The following is an 18,740-nucleotide window of genomic DNA, read 5'->3' on the forward strand; positions in this document are numbered from 1 at the left end:
AGGGACCATACCTTTTTTTTTTTTTTTTTTTTTTTTAAGATTTTAATTATTTTGAGAGAGGGGGGAAGAAAGGGAGATGAGCATCAATGTGTAGTTGCCTCTTGCATGCCCCCAACTAGAGACCTGACCTGCAACCCAGGCATGTGCCCTGACCGGGAATCAAACCTGCAACCCTTTGGTTTGCAGGCTGGTACTCAACCAACTGAGCTACAGTAGCTGGGGCTCATACTTTGTTTACTACTAGTATGCCTTGTATCTAGTGTGGTGCACCTGGCACATAGTAGGCACTCAGTAAATGCTGATTAAAACAAAGCTGTGCTCAGTATTCCAGAAATACTTGTTCTTTCTGATTTTTGCCTTAGTGTTAACTCACGCACTTTAAATTACTTTGAATTAATGGAAGTTAGCCTTCCAAGATGCACCACGTTTATCATTTTGGCACATTACAAACCCCCTGGAAGTAAGAACTCCTGTTTGAGATATGAATTACATCGAAACACAGATGCTGAAGTTAAAAATGTTCAAACGATTCCTATGACATATGCTTAATATTCTAACCCCATAATTATAAATTAGAGCATGGGCTTGCTTTCAATCCTGGCTTCAAATTTCAGTTGTGCCACCTGCAACCTAGGTCATCCTTAGGTAAGTTATTTAATCCTAGTCTCAGTTTCCTCATCTGTAAAATAACCAATTTTAGGAAGCTCTCAGTAGTACTAAAAGGATTAAACAAAATGGATTCAAAGTGCCTGGCATGTAAGATGGCTCTTCCTCCCCATTCCCTTCCCACTGTATTGGGCCCTAAAGGATAGCGCTTCCACATCGACAGTAGAATGAGGGAAAAGACAACATAGGTTGAACAAGATAATGCGCCAGATTATTTCCGAGAGGGGTTTATGAGAGTTCCCTCTGTTCTGCTCACCAACATTGGTGTTGTCAACTATCAATCTGAAGTTTTCAAAATGGAATTTCATCCTGGTGTTAATTTGCGTTTTCCTAATTATTAATGAGGTTGAATACAGGAGTGGTTAAAATATTTTACTACTGGACCCAGCTGATGCAGGAGGACCCTTACAGGTATATATCCTTTAATTTCTGGTGTGGGTGGAGATCCGGAGTCTAGGGACTCAAGTAGCTGAGGTGGCACTTGGGGGGGTCTCAAGGTAGAACTATTTACCAACCGGTGTGCAAGTACTTGAAATAACGTATCTGCTAAACATTAATGTTTAAGGGCCGTTTGTATTTCTTCTGTGCAATTCTCTTTCTTGCCACTTTTTTAACTGTATTATCTTTGTTGATTCATAGATTCATTATGATCCTTTATTAGTATATACTGTATTCCACTTCTGTCTTTTCCTAAGAAGTTCTTTATTTTAATGGAGTTTACTATGTGTTCCTTGTATTGACAGCGCTTTTTGTGTCTCACTTTTGCTACCTCACAAGAAAAGCCTCTTACCCTGTTCTCTTTTAAGAGTATAATGGCTATTTTCAGCTTATCTCCTGTAAAATTTTTAGAATAATCAGCTTATTAGGGTAATATGAAGAACTCTGGGGATTTTGCTCAGAGATGCATTTAACCAGTGGGATTCAGCATGGGAGAACTAGCATTTTATGATACTGAATCTTCCCATCCATGAACATGGTTGTATTTCTCCATTTGTGCAGATTTTTCTTAATGTCTCTTGATGAAGTATCACAATTTCCTCCAGAAGGGTATTAAAAATCATTTGTTTGATTTATTCCTAACTTCTACATTGTCTTGCTGTTGAAAGTGTATCTTTAAAATATTTTTTCAACTTTATTGCTAGTATCACGTGCTTTTTAGACAATGAAGAAGATGCAGTAGTAGTATGAAATGTTTTAATTAAAATATGAACATGATTATATTAAACTGTATACTATACAATCTCTGCTAAAGTTTAGCTTAAATAATGAAACCTGCTACGATGTCTGACCGGCAGACACACCGCGCAGTCCGTGCTTTGGGGTGCGCTGGACACCGGCAGCCCAGGGAGCGCGTCACTCCACCATCGCCAAATCTTTCAGGCTGTGGCTCTTCTGTCTCTTGGCCTTGTAGCCTGGACGCAGGAACTCTATCTTTCTTTTCTTTGCTTCACTTTTATTTTTGTGTCTCTTCAGCTTCTTCTTGGCGGCAATATCGGGATTAGTTACAAACTTGAAAAAAGAAGAGAATTTTCTGTTACTTTTAAAGTAAATGTTACACCAATAAAAAATGCACATACAGACCATTTTATTCACCTCTAAACATCACAAATATTTACACAGCCATTAAAGAACATCTGGAGCTGTGGCTATAAGGTCCCCATTTCTCAAACGCAGCCAGTTCCTCTTTTCCTCCCTGGGTGACTGACACACATGCATGCACACAGCCCTGGTTAAAAAGAGTCATTAAGCCCAACGTACAGGCCGCACTGACCTTTCAAACAGCGCACTTACCTCCAAAGCCTTCCTCTTTTTCCGGAGCGCCCTTTTCTCACTAGCCTGTTTCTGAACAGAGGCAAAGGCTAGTGAGAAGCTCTCCAGTCCAACCAGCTTTTTGAGTAATTCTATGATTTCCTGGGATAGATTCTTCAGCAAAGGATCTAATCACACACAAAGTAATAATCAGAGACAGTGACGTAGGAAGGGATACATTTGAGTATTTACAAAATCAACATGTAAACTCCTGCAGCGTTATCGCTTTTATTCAACATTAAGTGCTCACTGGACCCCAACCCCTGCGTGTCTAAGATGAGAGAGCCCCCAGAAGTGTTGGACACAGCTCCCAGACACCACCTCATCCAGGATGCAATGAGAGAGATCCACTTCTACTGGACTCCTGGCTCAGAAGATCTTAATTGGAGAACTAGACTGCCATGTTTTGGGGTATCTTTGTTAACCTGCTCAGCTCTGCAGATTGGGGAGGTAAGTGTGTTTCTGTAGGCCCTCTCTAATTCACAGGTCACAGAGGCTTAGCTCTGGCCATACCATTTTGGGGGAGTGGGTATTCCTATGTGAAGCAGATGAAAGCTATGCTCTCCCATCTTTCCCTGCCTTCTCTCTCCCAAATGCAAATAAGTTACAGATTTTCCCTTCAATTTCAGGAGAGTTCAGTATACCTGTTCAAGTTTCTTGAAAATAGGGAGAGGCCTTTTCTCCAGTGTTGAACTCCAATGCCTGGCAAATACTAGGTGCTCAGTAAATGCTGGCTGATGAGAGCCAAAGTAGATCCAACTTTAACCATTGCTTTTTCCTCTTTGAGAGGAAGGAAACTTTCAGGGCTGTAGGACCAGAACACTTCATCTGTTTTATTTTAAAACTGGAAGAGTGGAAGGTAACACCCACTTTACCTTCTCTTTCCAACCTCCAATTTCTACTTTTCCTATTATCAAAATAGACATTTTAGGATAAGCGAGGCTAATGTACCAAATGCTCCAAGCAAGGCAAAAATACAAAAAAGTGAAGTACTTAAATACTATTTCACACTTTTGCCATACAATTCTTGAGAATATGGTGACATTTCATTGTTCACTATTGTTTATAACACTCTGAGGTTCGGAACCACCTCAATTTACAATTTGCTTTGAGTATTTAGGCTTAGGAGTGAAATATCTCTTAAGAAACATTCACTGTTAGACATGAGAAGGTATAAGGGAAGGTCATCTAATACAACACAAACATGCCTTATTTGTTTGCTATTAATTGTATTGATATTTAGCAAGTTTTCTTTCTTAAACTGGCAGGGAGGGAGGACAGAAAGGAAGAAGGAAGCATTCAGGCGAGAGGTGCAAGTATTCAGAAGAGCGGCCACAATTACCCTGGTCCGAATAGGTGCTGTTCAGTTCCCGGAACAAAGGAGCTATTATCACCGGGAGATACGGCTTCACCTTGTCTGCTCCGAGATCCATAGCCACGGCTCCGAGAAACTTAAAGATGCATGTTCTCTGAAAATACAGATCGTTTTCATTAGAAGTGTTTCTCTTACACTTGGAGCCATACAAACAGTTAATTTACAAAAACAGGGTCCATATTGGGCCAGGTATTGCTGCAGTTCTGGATGCAAAAGTTCCTAGAGACTTGGGAGGATCACTCCACCACTAAAAATGCTTTAAATAAAAACGACTACCTTCAGGAACTCTACACATTTACCACACCTTTAAAAGGTTTCTAGGTGAGTAGGCAGCTTCCAGTTTTGCAATCCGAGACAACTTCTGAATCAACCACAGCAGCGTGGCTGGTTTGCTCTGCTCTTCCTTCCCCTCTTCATTCTCCTCTTTGTCAGATTCCGCCTTCTCATCTGCATAGGCCTCTTGTTCTGCTTCCTTTTTGGCTACACCATATTCTGCAGCTGCTTGTTCTTCGTTGTCTTTTTTTATCTCACCTTGTTTAACCCCAGAATCAGGTTCCAGTAAATACAAGACTTTGGCTACAAACAACAAATTCTTAACCACCTAAAAAAAAAAAAATATTTTTTTGCATGCTAGGTGAGATCACTCTTTAGACAGAGCATTCACCTATCTGGTCCATAGTGACTCACAAGAGACATGGTCAGTGCCTTGTTCATAGGAATATACCACATTTGTGTACCCTCATCACCTACCAGCCCAACTGCTCTAAAGAAAGTAAAAGGGAGCAGCAGACCAACTATTCCAAAGTAATTTACATTTACTGCTTATTTATAAATGACTTCTCTATATTTAATTTTATATTATCGTTAAATTCCATAGTAAGAAATCACATAAAGCTTCATAGTGATAGAATTATCTGTCTTCTGCTAAGGAAAGACAAGTCTCAGATCACATGGTAGCATGAACATTATTTGCTTTCTCTTCAAATTCTAAGAAAAGGAATTCAGTATTATAATTTAATATAAAAACAGGGCCCCTCAAAGCTTCAGTCACAATGTGAAGTAGATATGGTAAGACTAAAGATGAAAAGATTTAATAAACAGCCTCCCACTACATCATCTTTATTGGGAATTTTAAATAGAGCCAAGAGTAATCCCAATGGACTCAAGAGTCAGTCAGAAATATGTGCATAAATGAACATGTATTTGAGTGTACGTTTATATTTAATTCCCGAAGCAGACTAGGGGGAAAAAAAAACCCAAAACAAAAAAACCAAACACCAAATGTGAGTCCATTCCTGGAATGTTGGTAGAATAGTTCCCTTCTAATTAACTGGATAGAGTTATAATATAGCACTTACCTGCTCTCCCTGAGACTGGTCCAAGAATTTGGAATGCAACTGATGGCAAGAAGCTAGGGAGATACTTCTCATCTGTGAAAAGAAAATGGACGTCAGACATAACGCAAGGTGTTCCTGAGTAATCATAATAATGCAATTAAGATACTAGATTTTGCTATGATCACTTGTATAGATCTGGAGAGGGAAAATCCGTGACCAAAAATTGTATCGGGCTGGCCAAAAAGTTCATTTGGCTTTTTTCCCCCATAAGATGGCTCTAGTAGCGCTTGGTTGTTTTTAACTTCATTTGAAACAATTTTGTTAGATTGTATTATGACAGCTGTCACATCAGAGGGCATTTTAAAAAAGCATCAAAATTGGTGAATTTTTGTGTAGCCATTTTAATACTTAAGATGGAAGAAAATAATCAACATTTTTGGCATATTATGCTTTATTATTTCAAGAAAGGTAAAAACACAACTGAAACGCAAAAAAGACCTGTGCAGTGTATGGAGAAGGTTCTGTGAATGACTGAACGTATCAAAAGTGGTTTGGAAGGTTTTGTGCTGGAGATTTCTCACTTGCTCCACAGGTTTATCAGCTGAAGTTGACAGTGATCATCATATCGAGATATTAATTGAGAACAATCAATGTTACACCATGCAGGAGGGAGCCAACATATTCAAAATATCCAAATCAATAAAGGTATTGGTGAAAATGAAAAATGTCTTTTATTTTACAGAGAAAACTAAATGGACTTTTAAAAAATTTTATTAATTTTTAGAGAGGGGTTAGGGAGGGAGAAAGAGAAGGAGAGAAACATCAGTGTGAGAGAGAGGCATTGATTAGTTGCCTCTTGCATGCCCCCAACTGGGAGCCGGGCCCACAACCCAGGCATGTGCCCTGACTGGGAACTGAACCAGTGACCCTTTGGTTCACAGGCCGGTGCTCAATCCACTGAGACACACCAGTCAGGGCTAAAAGGACTTTTTGGCCAACCGATACATGGTTCCTTTCTACCTGCCGCAAACATTTAAGCCAAAAGAAATGGGATACTTTCAAGCTCTGGTGAGATACAGATCACAATCCCTGAAATTATTAGAAGAGAACTTTGCAACAACCCAATACTTTTTTTTCCCTTCTTTTCTACCCTCCATGCACTCATCAATATTAAGAGAATTCCCACTATGAGCCAGGCATTACACTACGCCACAGGAAATCAGAGGTAGACATAACATGATTCCTACCTCACATTTCATGCACATGATCTTATTTGGTTATCGATAAGGTTATGCAGGAGATAGGACAGATAGTATTCACCCTATTTTCCTATGCTGGTAACTTAAACATATAATGGAAAATGAATGTGCTAAATAAACAAAGCAAATCTCTGACTAGACTGAGTCTCAAAATTATCTCTGTAAAACCCTGGTCTTGAGGGTGACCCCTCTCTGGTTCCTAACATTCCTATAGATTCACATATGCAACCAGCTTTTGGCTGGAAGAATTTCTCCCAAGGGTCAACCTGGGGCCCCTTGGGGCCAACCAGGGGTCAAAATGAGTATCTTATACTGATCATGAGGGAAAAAATGGTTTTATAGAAAGCTTACCTTTTGGTGAAGGTCACTTGTTAGGAACCTGACTGCTACAGGTTCTGAGAGTTTCCTTTTAGTTTTTTTGATATTTCGTTTTCTAATAAGCTCTTCTGGTTGGCAAGAGGCAAAGAGCAATCCAAAAATCTGGGCTGCAGTGAGCCACACCCAGTTGTGCGGGTGTCTCAGGTGAGCGTGCACGTGACCTAAGGGGACCAAAATGCACTTTCAGATGTCTCACAGGTCCCCGGACTCTGGTGGTGAACAGGACTAATTTAGGCATTTCCCGAGTGCCTATTCTATGCTTGGAGGTGGGAACTTAACATGAACAAAACAGTCCCTGCTTCCCAGATGCACTCGTGTGGCCAGGGACCAGTGAGGCGAGAGACCGTGGAAACAACTAGCAAACCAACTCCTAATGTGGCAAATGGCACGAGAGAGGGAAGCCTAAAACCAACCAGTTCCCTAAGAACTAGCTTCGGATTCAAGGTAGGTAAGGTGGCATCAACATTTACAACTTCTAAATTAATGTGTGTATGTAATATATATATATTTGTTTCTCATTAACCATTGAAATTGGTGGCCCCAAGAAACTTACTGGAAAAGTATCATTCACTGATGCTTTCTTTGTGCCAGGCACGGGGCTTTTGGACCTCACAACAGTTCTGTGAGGCTGGAATTGTCATTCCCATTTTGTTACAGATGAGGAAACGGGTATTTCAGAGGAGCCAAGTGCCATGTCCAGCTGTAACAGGCACAACCACGCCTGGGCTCCAGCCCCACCTGGCCACGAAGCTCACGCTCTTATATAGGACTCCTTCAAAGACATGCTCCTAAGCTGCACTGCCATTCTACATATACTGCACTTGTAAAGTGGAAAGCCTTGTAGTGTCGGGGAACAGGATTAAAAGTGGACAAATCATGTCATCTCTAAGGTTTAGTCTCTGTTGCTGTGTTTCATGAACATGGTTTTACTCTGTTTGCACATGAACCTTCATGATAACCTGGCCATGTCTCAGCAGCGCCGTACCAGAGTAGGCCATGTAGTAACTCAGTACTGGTATTACTTCTCATAGGATCATGAATTCTCTTAAAACACACGGGTACTTAAAACATTCATTCTAATGCCTATTTCCTACTGACTAATCAAAATTGAACATGTTAAAATTCTGGGATATTATTTTTCATTCAAAGACATATAACAACTTAAATCTCACATCAATGACATGGTTTAGGAAATTATGGAATATTTACAAGATGGACTATTATAGCTATTTAAAGGGCTATCTACTAAGTACATTATAGTAATAGTAATATTACTTAGGTACAGACAGGATATAAAAGTTTATATGGAATTATGCAACCTCAAAAAGAAAAAAAACCCCAAAAGACTGTAGGGAAATATATACTAAATCATCAAGTAGCAAGGAGGAGTTTGTAAATTTTTTCTGTTCTTATACACCTCAATAATTCTTCCCAAATCTGTTTTCAATAATTCTGTCACAACTAATGTGCTTATTTTTAGATTTAAACAAAAAGAAAATACTCACTCCAGATTTTGCTCAAAGTCTGAGAGGGTTTGGTGAACTGAATAATGTTACACTCCTTGATGAGTTTGCTTATCAGAGTAAGAAAACTAAACAGAAGGCGGTCTGCAGCTTTTTCTTCAGTCTCTTCCATGATCTAGAAACAGGATGGAAGCAAATGAATTAACACAACAATTTCAAAGTATTCGATGGACATTTGTATCCCAGCATGTAAATCTACATCAGGGCTTCTCAACCTCGGCACTACTGACACTGCGACTGGATGAGTCTCCGCTGCGGGAGGCTGCCCTGGGTACCACGGGACGTTTAGCAACATCCGTGGCTTCTCCCCACTAGAGGCCAGAGGTACCTTCTACCTTCCAGGTGTGACAACCAAAAATGTCTCCGGACATTCCTAAATGTCTCCTGGGGGCCAAAATCACCCTGCTTGAGAACATTTGACTGTCATATTCTATGGAAGATAATTTACCTTACCCTTCATTTAAAAAAGATCCAACTGCATTAAATTCTTGCTTTTATTAATAAAAAAGCATTTTGTACACATTATTTAATCTATTGACTATATCATCTGAAGCAAAACTAAAAATAAGCAAAACTTTTTATCCCCTAGCTCCTAGCAAAGTACTTACATCCTCAAAGTTTTCAGGGTCAATTTCCTTCTCAATCACAGGGAGAACAGTTCCAAGCCTTCTTTCAAAAGTGACTCCTTCGCTTTCCGCAAACAAGCCACAGACCATGGCAGCTAGTTGTCTATTTAATCTCTACAAAAACAAACCACCACAAGACTGTCACCACAACTTGGGAGGCTGTTTCCAATACTACAAAACAAAGATGGGCAAGGTTCTGTTCTCAATCATTCTTCATGAAACCAGAAATCAATGGAAAATGGATCATTGTTGGCTAACAAGAATAATGGAGAAATCTTCATACTCAAGAAAAACATTTTAAAGAACTGATACTCATCGTTACCCACTGAATAATACATTTTTCTCATTTTAAATAAAAAAACAAAAACAAAAATAGAAAAGTTTCATTATCACTTCCCCGCACCCCCCAACTCTAACTTTAATACATAAACTGGTATTAAACAACATGTGTTGCTTATATTCCACAAAAGATGGGCCAGTGGTGACAGTGGCAGAGTCAGCAAGTGGACATGACCGCTGACAAAAATGACATTCCATCAATCAAATAAGCAAAAAAGAAAAATTGGAAACAAAAGTGCTCAACACGGGGGCTGGTAAATTACGATGCGTTCATACAGTGGCGTGAGTGGCTGACATTCACCACCTAGTCGGACTGCTGGGGGTACGGACGTCACCTCTACAACTTGGTACCTGTTCTGAAGTTTTACTATGAAAATATAGTATTAACACAATCAAGTACAAATGATAAAGCTATTTGGGAAAAATCAATTCGACAATGTATATATCTTATATAAAGTACGAAAACCAAAAGCTAAGACTTTTCATTGAAATAAGACTAAAGGCAACCCTAACCTTCTTTGCTCCAAACCAGTTGGTGACCATTTCGAAAAGCCAGTCTTTTTTCTCAAGGCTGATTTTACTGAGTAAGGATTTGATCGTCATGGATGCCATCTTCTTACACGTGGCCGAGCCATCATTCACCATCATTAGACAGAGGGGAATAAAGAACATCCCGCAGTTCTCGTGCAGCAGTCCCTAAAAGAAAACAGGCACTTAGGAGCACACCCAGACTGGAAGCTTGCAGATGCCCCAAAAAGGAGGGCGGCGGGCCCCCAGGGGTCAAGGGAAACACGGCTATCAGTTTGTCTCTCTGACATACGGTACCTGAGGGAATGTGTCAAAGAGATAAGCAATCATTTCCAAGGTGGACTCTCTCCCCGTCTCATGTTCGTAACTAGAGCAAGAACATTAGAAGGACTTGTTAGGGTCTTTTAAATTTACCAATAATTATTTTTAAGAATAATTTTCTATGTGCATATTTTCTATGTAACATTGTCTCAAGGTGCCAGTCTATTTCTTAAAAAGTGGAAAACACTCCATTTTCCTAATTTTAATGCTTGTATAGATCATGCCACCATGCAGTGTTAAATGTAATTTTGTTAGATCTTTACCCTTCTCCTAAGTGGACTCCTAAACGACAGCCAATGGTCGGACTGAAGTGAAAAGCAATGTACAGAGCTGCTATACAAAGCCACGCACAATCTTTGCTGGTTCAGTCAACGATTCACAGATCATCCTCAGAGAATGTGCCATTATGTTTAGGCTTGTTCTTTTCAAAATAGCTCCCACATTAAAAGAGAAGAAACTACCCCACCGCCTCTGTGTAGTTTATGGCTTAAACTTACTTCAGTTGAGCGAGCATGAATTCCAAGTTTGGTCTCAATTTATCACCCAAGGGATAGTCAAGAATGTATTTCAGATAAACCTGGGAATAGAAGTCACACAAAAGATTACCGGGATCCTCTCTCTCCAGGGTCCCTTTTCCTCAGCTGCTTTCTGGGACACGTTGGTAGGTTCAAAAAGACCACTCAGAAGAGGGATCGGTTAGGCGAAGTTGACAGGTGTCCCCCTTCCCCTCTTCACGTATCCAGGTCCTGCGCTGCGCGCCTGACTGGGAGTCCAGCCCTGGCCCGCCCCAGCGTGTGTGTGGCTCTGACTCTAAGCTCGCACGATGCAGACTCCTCTCTGATAGGTGGTGTGGTGGGGTAGAGGGCACTGAATACAGATTGCGGTTCAACCCTGTACTTCCCCCTTGAGTAAGAACAGCAATAATGGTGACAGTAACATTAATACTGATAATAACTGTTGCCTTTATTTTCTATGTGCGTAACACTGGGTTAAGTGTTTCTCGGTTAATTTTCATTACTTGCTTAGGAAATAAGTGTAACTGTTACCCCATTTTACAGATGAAGAGAATGAGTTTGGCAAAAAAAAAGTCAGTCACTTACTCAGGGGGCAATGACTTATCTGCCTGCATCCAAAGGCTCTGCTTTCAAACTATATACTATTCAGCCTCTTTTATTAATCAGCTAAGAACTAGCCAGGCCTGTTTTTTCCCTTAGCCATAAAATGGGTGTATTATTTCCTTTGAAGGACTGTTACAAATAGAAGTCATGTAAGTCAAGTGCCAGGCACACAGCTAATGCTTAATAAATAGCAGGTGGTCCTCCTTCCTAACAGTAGTTAAGAAACTCTTTCTCAAGACAAGCTTCTTCCCTTTCCTTCCTGGCCTCCTTAGCAGCCCAAACCCTCCTTTACCTCCGAGTTCATACTTCCAACTCAGACCCGTCCGTCTTCTGGGTTGAAGGGCACTCCCATGATTAGGCATGGACTAATGTATGAGCCCAAATCTGCTCACATCACTCCCCCGCCTATTGATTGCAACAGTTTTTTGCTGTTCTCAGAACAAAGCCCTAAATCTTTCACCAGACCGCAAGGTCTCGCCTGCCCTGGCTCCCTTCCCCATCTCACTCACCTTCATTTATCTCCTCCAACAAGCTAAGCTCTTACCTGCCTCGAAGTTATCTTCCCCTGGCAGTTGCCACTCCCTTTACCTGGAAGGCGAAGCCCCCTTGTTCTTCCCTCAAATGTCGCCCCCATGCCAATGCTCGGGACAGCCTTTCCCCACTCTCGGACGAGGCTGGTTCCCCACCTGATCACATGCTCTCACCATATGCTCTTCCGTATTTCGTCAATTTGAAGCAGCAGAGTTTTTCACATTTTAACGTCTGGAATTGGGATGTGTCTTACACTGATGGCTCATTGCTCATGTGTCATATGTTATTTTTGTTTTGGTTTGGGACATATAAATAATGGCGTGTCCTGCAATGAAGTCTGATAATACTTCTTTCCTCCCGGCACTAATGATGTCGGTTTTTAAATAACTGTGTGTGGAATTTTGTCCTGTGCCTATCTGTACAATAGGGTCTGTAGGAATTTTGGTGGCCACTTTTACAGCAGCAATGCCACACAGGAACGTGCGGAAGGAGCCGACAGCTGGACCGCTGCACTGAAATCCTCGCTGCAACTGCCAAGCTGCAGAGGGAGGAGGGGCTGCTTCATCTACCTGAACACGCCTCCTACAGGGGGCGACACTCAAAATGCCCCATGTCAACTGAAAACCTAGGACAAAGCTGAGATCCTTCTCACATTTGGAGTGTAGATGGGTCCCCGAGTCACAGAATAAAGCATCAACACAACACCAAGTCGCCTTCAGAATTCAGTACATGTTGACATCTATCTAAAAACCAAATGGAGAACGCAGGGCCCAGGCCTGGCTGTGGGAGTGAGTTCTCTACAAACCTGTCTGCACTGGACTCGGACAGGTTCGCTTTGTGCAGAAACTGCCAACTTGGATACTTTCCGCATGACATCATCGATTTCTGGAACCAGCAACTTCCTTGATAAAATGGCCTAAAATACATAAGGAAAAGGCATACTCTTCATGTTCTATTGCAGATGGGCGTGAGCTGACCTGATGTGCAAATAGTCACAGGCAGTTTTCAAACATAACGGAAGTACCTCCAAAAGAAAAAGGACATCTACTTAAAAATCATGAAAACATGCAATTTTATGTTATGTATATTTCACCAAAATTAAAGGAAAACAATGTCCAGTATGATAAATACAAGTACATACCTGTATTTATATAGAATTCCCTGGAACTGTTAACGTAAGCTCACATTCAAACATTTTAATAACCACCAAAATTATCGTTTTTATAAATTACTCAATTTGCAAGCCTACAGCTAGTCAAAACACTGTGTTCCATGTTATTTTAAATATCTGACATGAGGCTCATAAACTGTAAAATCCAATATTCTGATGATACCATACCTTTAGGAGACCAAATGCAGTGGCTTGTCTGGATGTATCATAAATGTCCTCCTCAGCATATGCTAGCAGAACCTGAAGCTGCTTTTCAGTTACCTGGTAAGACTTCACTTTCTTCACAAGTATGGTCACACACTGCAAGTTACAATAGTGAGGTTAATGGCCGGATGTCCCACAAATCAGGATCCAGTGAAATCATGAGGACTTAATACAATGTAAATGCTTTTTTGCATAGCATGCCAACCCTCTGGCCTTAGCAAATTATCTGGAAAAAATTTTGACCAAGATGACAAAGGACGATGTGGAAAACTAACTTTGATGTTAATCCTGGGCCTGCCTCTTCCTAAGTGGAAGTGAAACTGCCTCACCTTGAAACAATTTACCACCAGGTGGAAATTCTGCCCCTTGGCAGCCCCAAGCTTTGCATAGTCCTTCAGCAAAAGGAAGAGGTGTTTCGTCAGCTGCTCCGCTTTGGTTTCTATGGACGGCAGAGGGAACCTCAAGACCCAGATCAGGCACTGTAACGCACCTGTGATCACCTGAAAAACAAAACCAATCAACTTATAGTGACCACACTCAATAACCCAGCACCTGAGGCTGTGTACTCTCTAGGCAATCGTGAAGGGATACAATGCTCTGCCCAGGCCCCTCTGGAAAAACGGTGCCCCAAGAGTAAGAAGATATGTAAGTTTCCCGTTCCCTGTTGTGGAAGAATTTACTGCCCCGCCAAGGCAAGTCAGGATGTATCACAAACTCACTTACTGTATCCTTAACCCATATGGGTAAATAGTAGCATAAATTAACCCATTTTTAACTTTTTTTTGAAACCTTTCTCTTTTATAAATGACTTTTTTCTAAAATGGTACTTCAATTTAATCATTCTTATTAAGCTTATATTATGCATACAAGACACTAATATTATAAATACAAAGACAAAAAGGATGCCATCACCTACTTAATGGAGCAGATAGCTGGCTTAGAAATTAAGCATGGGAAACAATGAACTATAATTTAAAACTGTTAACTCCTGTGCAAAAAGTATTAAAAAAAGTGAGCTGGGACTCACTGATTTACATGAGAATCCCTGCCCCCCAGGCCAAACCTCAGAGGTGCCTAGATCAGCTTGTTCACCTAGTCCCGCTCCACCCAAAGGCTCCTGCGCTCTAGTCGCTGTGACGGCCCTTCTGGGTTAGAGCGGATGAGAGAGAGAGGAAAAAGCTCCGGAGTCAAAGAGACCGGGGCATAAACCCCGGCTCCGCAGCTTTGACTACAGAGATGTCACTTAACCTCTCAGAGCCTTCATCACAAAACAGACAAGCCGAGGACGTGGGAGAGTGGCGGCTTTGGAGCCTGAGACTGAGGCTCATATCTCGCATCTATGATCGGGGCAAGTCACTTAGTCTAAGGCCTAGTTTTTGCATCTATACTGCAGAAAAAGTAACACTGGACGCCCTGTGGGTTCTCCTCAGATGCACAGCAGTGAGCAGGGGCAGGGACGGTGACGGTGATCACTGACATATAGGGACACCACCACTCGCCCTCCTGAAGGTGCCGCAAGGGCCAAATGGAGTAATTACTGTACAGAGAAGGGCTTTTAAAACTAATAAGGGCTATCCAAACGTATGGGATTACTAAATTGGGGAGCCATTTAACGCAGGGAATAGAAGTGGCTCATGATGTCCTAAATCCCTTTAAAACCCCAACTATCTAGTAACGCACAAGCCTAGAAGTGAAGTCCTAGGTATTCTGCACGGCGCAGCTCTTGTGAAGGAGGAGGTGCTCACCTTCACATCCATGGAGCCCAGGCAGTCTATGAGGAGAGACACAAAGGGATCCAACATTTCTAGAACGCGTTCACTTGAAGACTTGATCTTGGAAGTCTTCAGGCTCAGATGCAGGAGCTGAAAGATTTCAAAAGGTATTTCAGAGTAGGCAGGTACCCTTAAGACCAAATGAGTTAGGTAAAGGTGAAATAATTTTAAGAGACAGCCTGAAATGTTAAGATGCTCCTATTTGATATATAAAAATTTTGAAAAAATGGAAAACTGCCTAGGAGAGTCTCAGTAAGGGAAGAAGGCAGGAATTCATGGTGCAGCTGAGGTTCTAAGTTTACCAAATGGTTTTACTCAGCATCTACTTTGATTCCAGGCACTGGCTCGGCACACAGGACATGGTGATGACCAACATGTACACGGTCCCTGCACTGATGGATCTCAGCTGGGGAGACAGACTCTAGGAGATAATTCATTGTAAATGCGGGGTTCTGTGGGGATCGGGGCAGAGGGAGGGTAGGCATGGGGTGGAGACTTTAAGAACTGAGGGAAAGCCATGTGTGGCTGGAACATGTGTTGAAACGGTACAGTAAGAGGCGAGACCCTTGCAGTCCAAATGAAGGACTGGCTCTCTCCTGGGAAAAATGGAAGCCAATGAAGGGTTTTTAAAGGAAATGATCAGACTTGTGTTTTTAAAAGCTCGCTACCTTTTCAAAAAATTCAACGTAGTTTAGAGGTGCAAACTCATGGGCAAAACAACATGGAAACCATAATAAATATTAAGTCAGGGTCATTAATTCTCAGAGAGTTATATTATCGAAGTACTAGAAGAGAAAAATAGTAAATGGACCAATACACCTTTAAAAAAATCCTGTAACTTATTTATGGTAAGGCATTTACAGTGGAAATAAGTAACACTAGAAATCCAGCAGAGCAGTAAAAGGCACAGACCCACTGTGGGCGGTGAGTCTCACTTTAAGGTTCTTACCCGAAGCCCAGACTCAATAAATATGTGCATGTTGGTCTTCCTGCTCACAACAGCCTTCTGCCCACCTCGGACCGGAGCTGGGGGGAGGAGAAGACAGCTCTGGGGTGGCAGGCGTGGATCTGGGGCAGGGGCCGCTGGATTTCTGTCGATCACAGTGAAATAAAAAATAAAGGAAGGAACACCCTATGTTGCATTCGCAGGGGCTACTGCTGCCCTCTCTGCAGGTGAGAGGTGAGCACGAAATAAAGTGCTGTTTGCCGGGGGGGTTTTTCTCCCTTAACCATAAGAAACAGAGAACACCCCCAAATTCAGATGAACAGCAAGGGGCACTCCCTTTCTTTGATTTCTGAACACGACTGCCAAGAGTTTCTTTTAGGACACAAAAAATTTACAGGAAGTTTACCAAAATGGCATTTTTAAATCTTTTAAGGTCTAAATTTCCATTTGTTCAGAACACAAGGTATGTATTTAAATTTTATCCTAACTTTGATTTAATAAATATCCAAAACAGAGACAGTATCAGAGATATGACAAAAAAAAAAAAAAGAGGCTGCTGTCACAGCAACCTCATTCATTAGAAAAACAGTCACTCATCAGGAAAATCTCATGAGATGTATCACTTGGAAGGCTTTCAGCCCAAACACCACAAAGTAGAACCATCTTATAACTCAGATAAATATTAACTTTTTTTACTAAAACAAATTATTAAATTAAAAGTAAATTAGAACTGAATGGCTTAACAGAAGCAAACACCTAAATGATAGTTTCTTTTTTTCTTTTTAAACTTACTTTTCTTTCTCTGTTAACAGGGGGAGATTTTCACTGACCAAACCATAACTGAGCAAAAGAATGGATTCTGCTGTCATTTCCTGATTTACAATTAATCCTGCAATAATTCGGCGTAAGGTCTCATGAACTTTCCGGGCCAGTTTTAAACTCGTGGTATTTTGTAAGATCTAAAGGCAAACACAAATGGCATTCTGAGGTAACACAGGACTGTATTTGGATTTGTTGTAATGGTAGTTTAAAATATATATATATATATATTTAACACATATATTTAAAAGATATACTTCTTCTAGTTATTAAAAGCACATTCTTAATAAAATTTCAAACAGATGTAACATATATAGTCAAATTTACCCATAACCTCAACCCCAGAGGAAATCCCGGCCAGCAGCGTGGGTGCCTCTGAGCTTCCTGCATTTCTCTCTGCTCTTTGCTGCTGAGGCCTGAGTGTACACAGCGGGAGACATGATGGGACACTTGTAAGATGCTGACCCTCCAAGTGCATTAAAAGCTATTCCCTTGCATAGGACCCAGTATTAATAACTTTCCTTACGTTGAAGGGATTTAATAATATACATGGAAAATGCATGTGCTCTGGTTACTCTTTTTCATCCTCCAAACATATCTAATATTCTTAGATCAGGCTAAATGCATTCTAGGAACAATTATGGAGTTATTCTAGCACCAAAATATTTGGAATTAATAGTTAATTCATGCCATTAGATAGTACTTTCTGCTCTAGTTTTAGAACATAAAACTGTGATAAAGAGAATTAATAATGTTTATTGAATGTCCACCCATGCAATAAGCACAGAGAACTCTACGGAGGGAGGTAAATTACAGTCCCTGCCCAGTAAGAGGCAGAAAGAGCAGAAAAATGTTAGCTGTGGATCAGAAAGATCTGGAACTAAATCTTTACTCTCCTTCTTAACCATGTTCCCTACTACCCTCATGAGCCTAACTTTCTCTAGCTCTAACGTGGAAATACCATTGATCGCATAGGGGAGTTGTACAGATCAGGACAGATAATGAAGCACGGCATTTAGAACATAATATATACTCAACAAAGGCCAGTTTCTTCCTCTTGGCATTCTGGGAGCAGCAGTCTGACTCCAAAGGCTACATTCTTAGCTGCTGACTGGACCAGCTGTACTATTCAATTGCTCCTTCCTTCTGCACCTCATGGTTCACATCAGGGTCTGACTTTTGAATTAGAATGCTCAACTCAGGGCTGCCGGCTCGTGGCCATCAGGTGTTCATGACGGGAAGTCATGAACAAGAGCAGTGTCAGGGTTTGCCCTGAGAGGCTCTTTTTGAGATCCCCCGGTATGCATTTAAGTTCTCACCTCTTTTAGCGGAAGGATAAGTTTTGTAACCTGATCTTTTCCTACAAACTTGCCCAGGATTTCGTAAGAATCATAACTCTTGCTTCTTCGTGCCTCCATGACTTTGGAGAGGATCTGCTTTACTTCCTTCTCTTCAGCAATGGCACCAAACAGCTCGTGATTAAAAATCTTTAAAAGAAAAAAAGCCAAATGGCAGTTACGTACATTCAGCAAGATACGCCAACATAAGCAGTCTGTGAAAAGAGCACGGGTACTTCCAACTCAAGGAAAGCAAGTTGGACTGGACTGAAATTAGATGGTAGGAATTTGTATTAGATTTCACTTTTTTCCCAGTGTAGTTTAGGGACCAGTTACTAAAAAACAAATACAGAAACACCTAAAGGTTTATGCCAATGGGAAACAAAGGAAAAACACAGCAGGTTTTCAATGTCATCAGTAGGTTCTGCAACTGTAAGTGAAATGGCCTGTTAACACCACCAGTTACCATAGGCTAATTGATATAAATATTTTGCCAATGTTATAATGAAATGACATTATTCAAGGACCTACTGTACTACACAGATTTAGACACAGAACTGTATAATGTATAGACAAGTCTTAGATATTACCACAGAATAGCTTGCTTTCTTTTTACGAATTCTCATGACATTTGCAACTTAGTTATCAAAATTAATACATTTAATTCAAAATGTTAGTGTC

The 18,740-nt window shown here is 41.0% G+C and overlaps 1 protein-coding gene across 1 annotated transcript in view; it reads right to left on the reverse strand.

The window, feature by feature from the left end:
- Positions 1 to 1,876: 1,876 nt before the first annotated feature.
- UTP20 (UTP20 small subunit processome component) overlaps positions 1,877 to 18,740 on the reverse strand; it is an 83,790-nt gene continuing 66,926 nt past the window's right edge. The window contains exons 45-62 of the mRNA XM_054574638.1: positions 18,042 to 18,209; positions 16,696 to 16,862; positions 15,907 to 16,048; positions 14,931 to 15,047; positions 13,515 to 13,685; positions 13,150 to 13,281; positions 12,616 to 12,726; positions 10,659 to 10,738; positions 10,138 to 10,207; positions 9,826 to 10,008; positions 8,956 to 9,087; positions 8,330 to 8,462; positions 6,798 to 6,985; positions 5,209 to 5,280; positions 4,155 to 4,451; positions 3,818 to 3,944; positions 2,458 to 2,603; positions 1,877 to 2,175 (exon numbers count right to left, since the gene is read on the reverse strand). Of these exons, the coding sequence (XP_054430613.1) occupies positions 2,020 to 2,175; positions 2,458 to 2,603; positions 3,818 to 3,944; positions 4,155 to 4,451; positions 5,209 to 5,280; positions 6,798 to 6,985; positions 8,330 to 8,462; positions 8,956 to 9,087; positions 9,826 to 10,008; positions 10,138 to 10,207; positions 10,659 to 10,738; positions 12,616 to 12,726; positions 13,150 to 13,281; positions 13,515 to 13,685; positions 14,931 to 15,047; positions 15,907 to 16,048; positions 16,696 to 16,862; positions 18,042 to 18,209 (2,592 nt within the window). The 3' untranslated portion in view covers positions 1,877 to 2,019. The remainder of the gene's footprint in view (positions 2,176 to 2,457; positions 2,604 to 3,817; positions 3,945 to 4,154; positions 4,452 to 5,208; positions 5,281 to 6,797; positions 6,986 to 8,329; positions 8,463 to 8,955; positions 9,088 to 9,825; positions 10,009 to 10,137; positions 10,208 to 10,658; positions 10,739 to 12,615; positions 12,727 to 13,149; positions 13,282 to 13,514; positions 13,686 to 14,930; positions 15,048 to 15,906; positions 16,049 to 16,695; positions 16,863 to 18,041; positions 18,210 to 18,740) is intronic.

The sequence above is a fragment of the Pteronotus mesoamericanus genome, unplaced genomic scaffold (genome assembly GCF_021234165.1).
Source record: "Pteronotus mesoamericanus isolate MK-2021 breed Mesoamerican mustached bat unplaced genomic scaffold, CSHL_Meso_final contig_263, whole genome shotgun sequence".
NCBI lineage: Eukaryota > Metazoa > Chordata > Mammalia > Chiroptera > Mormoopidae > Pteronotus > Pteronotus mesoamericanus.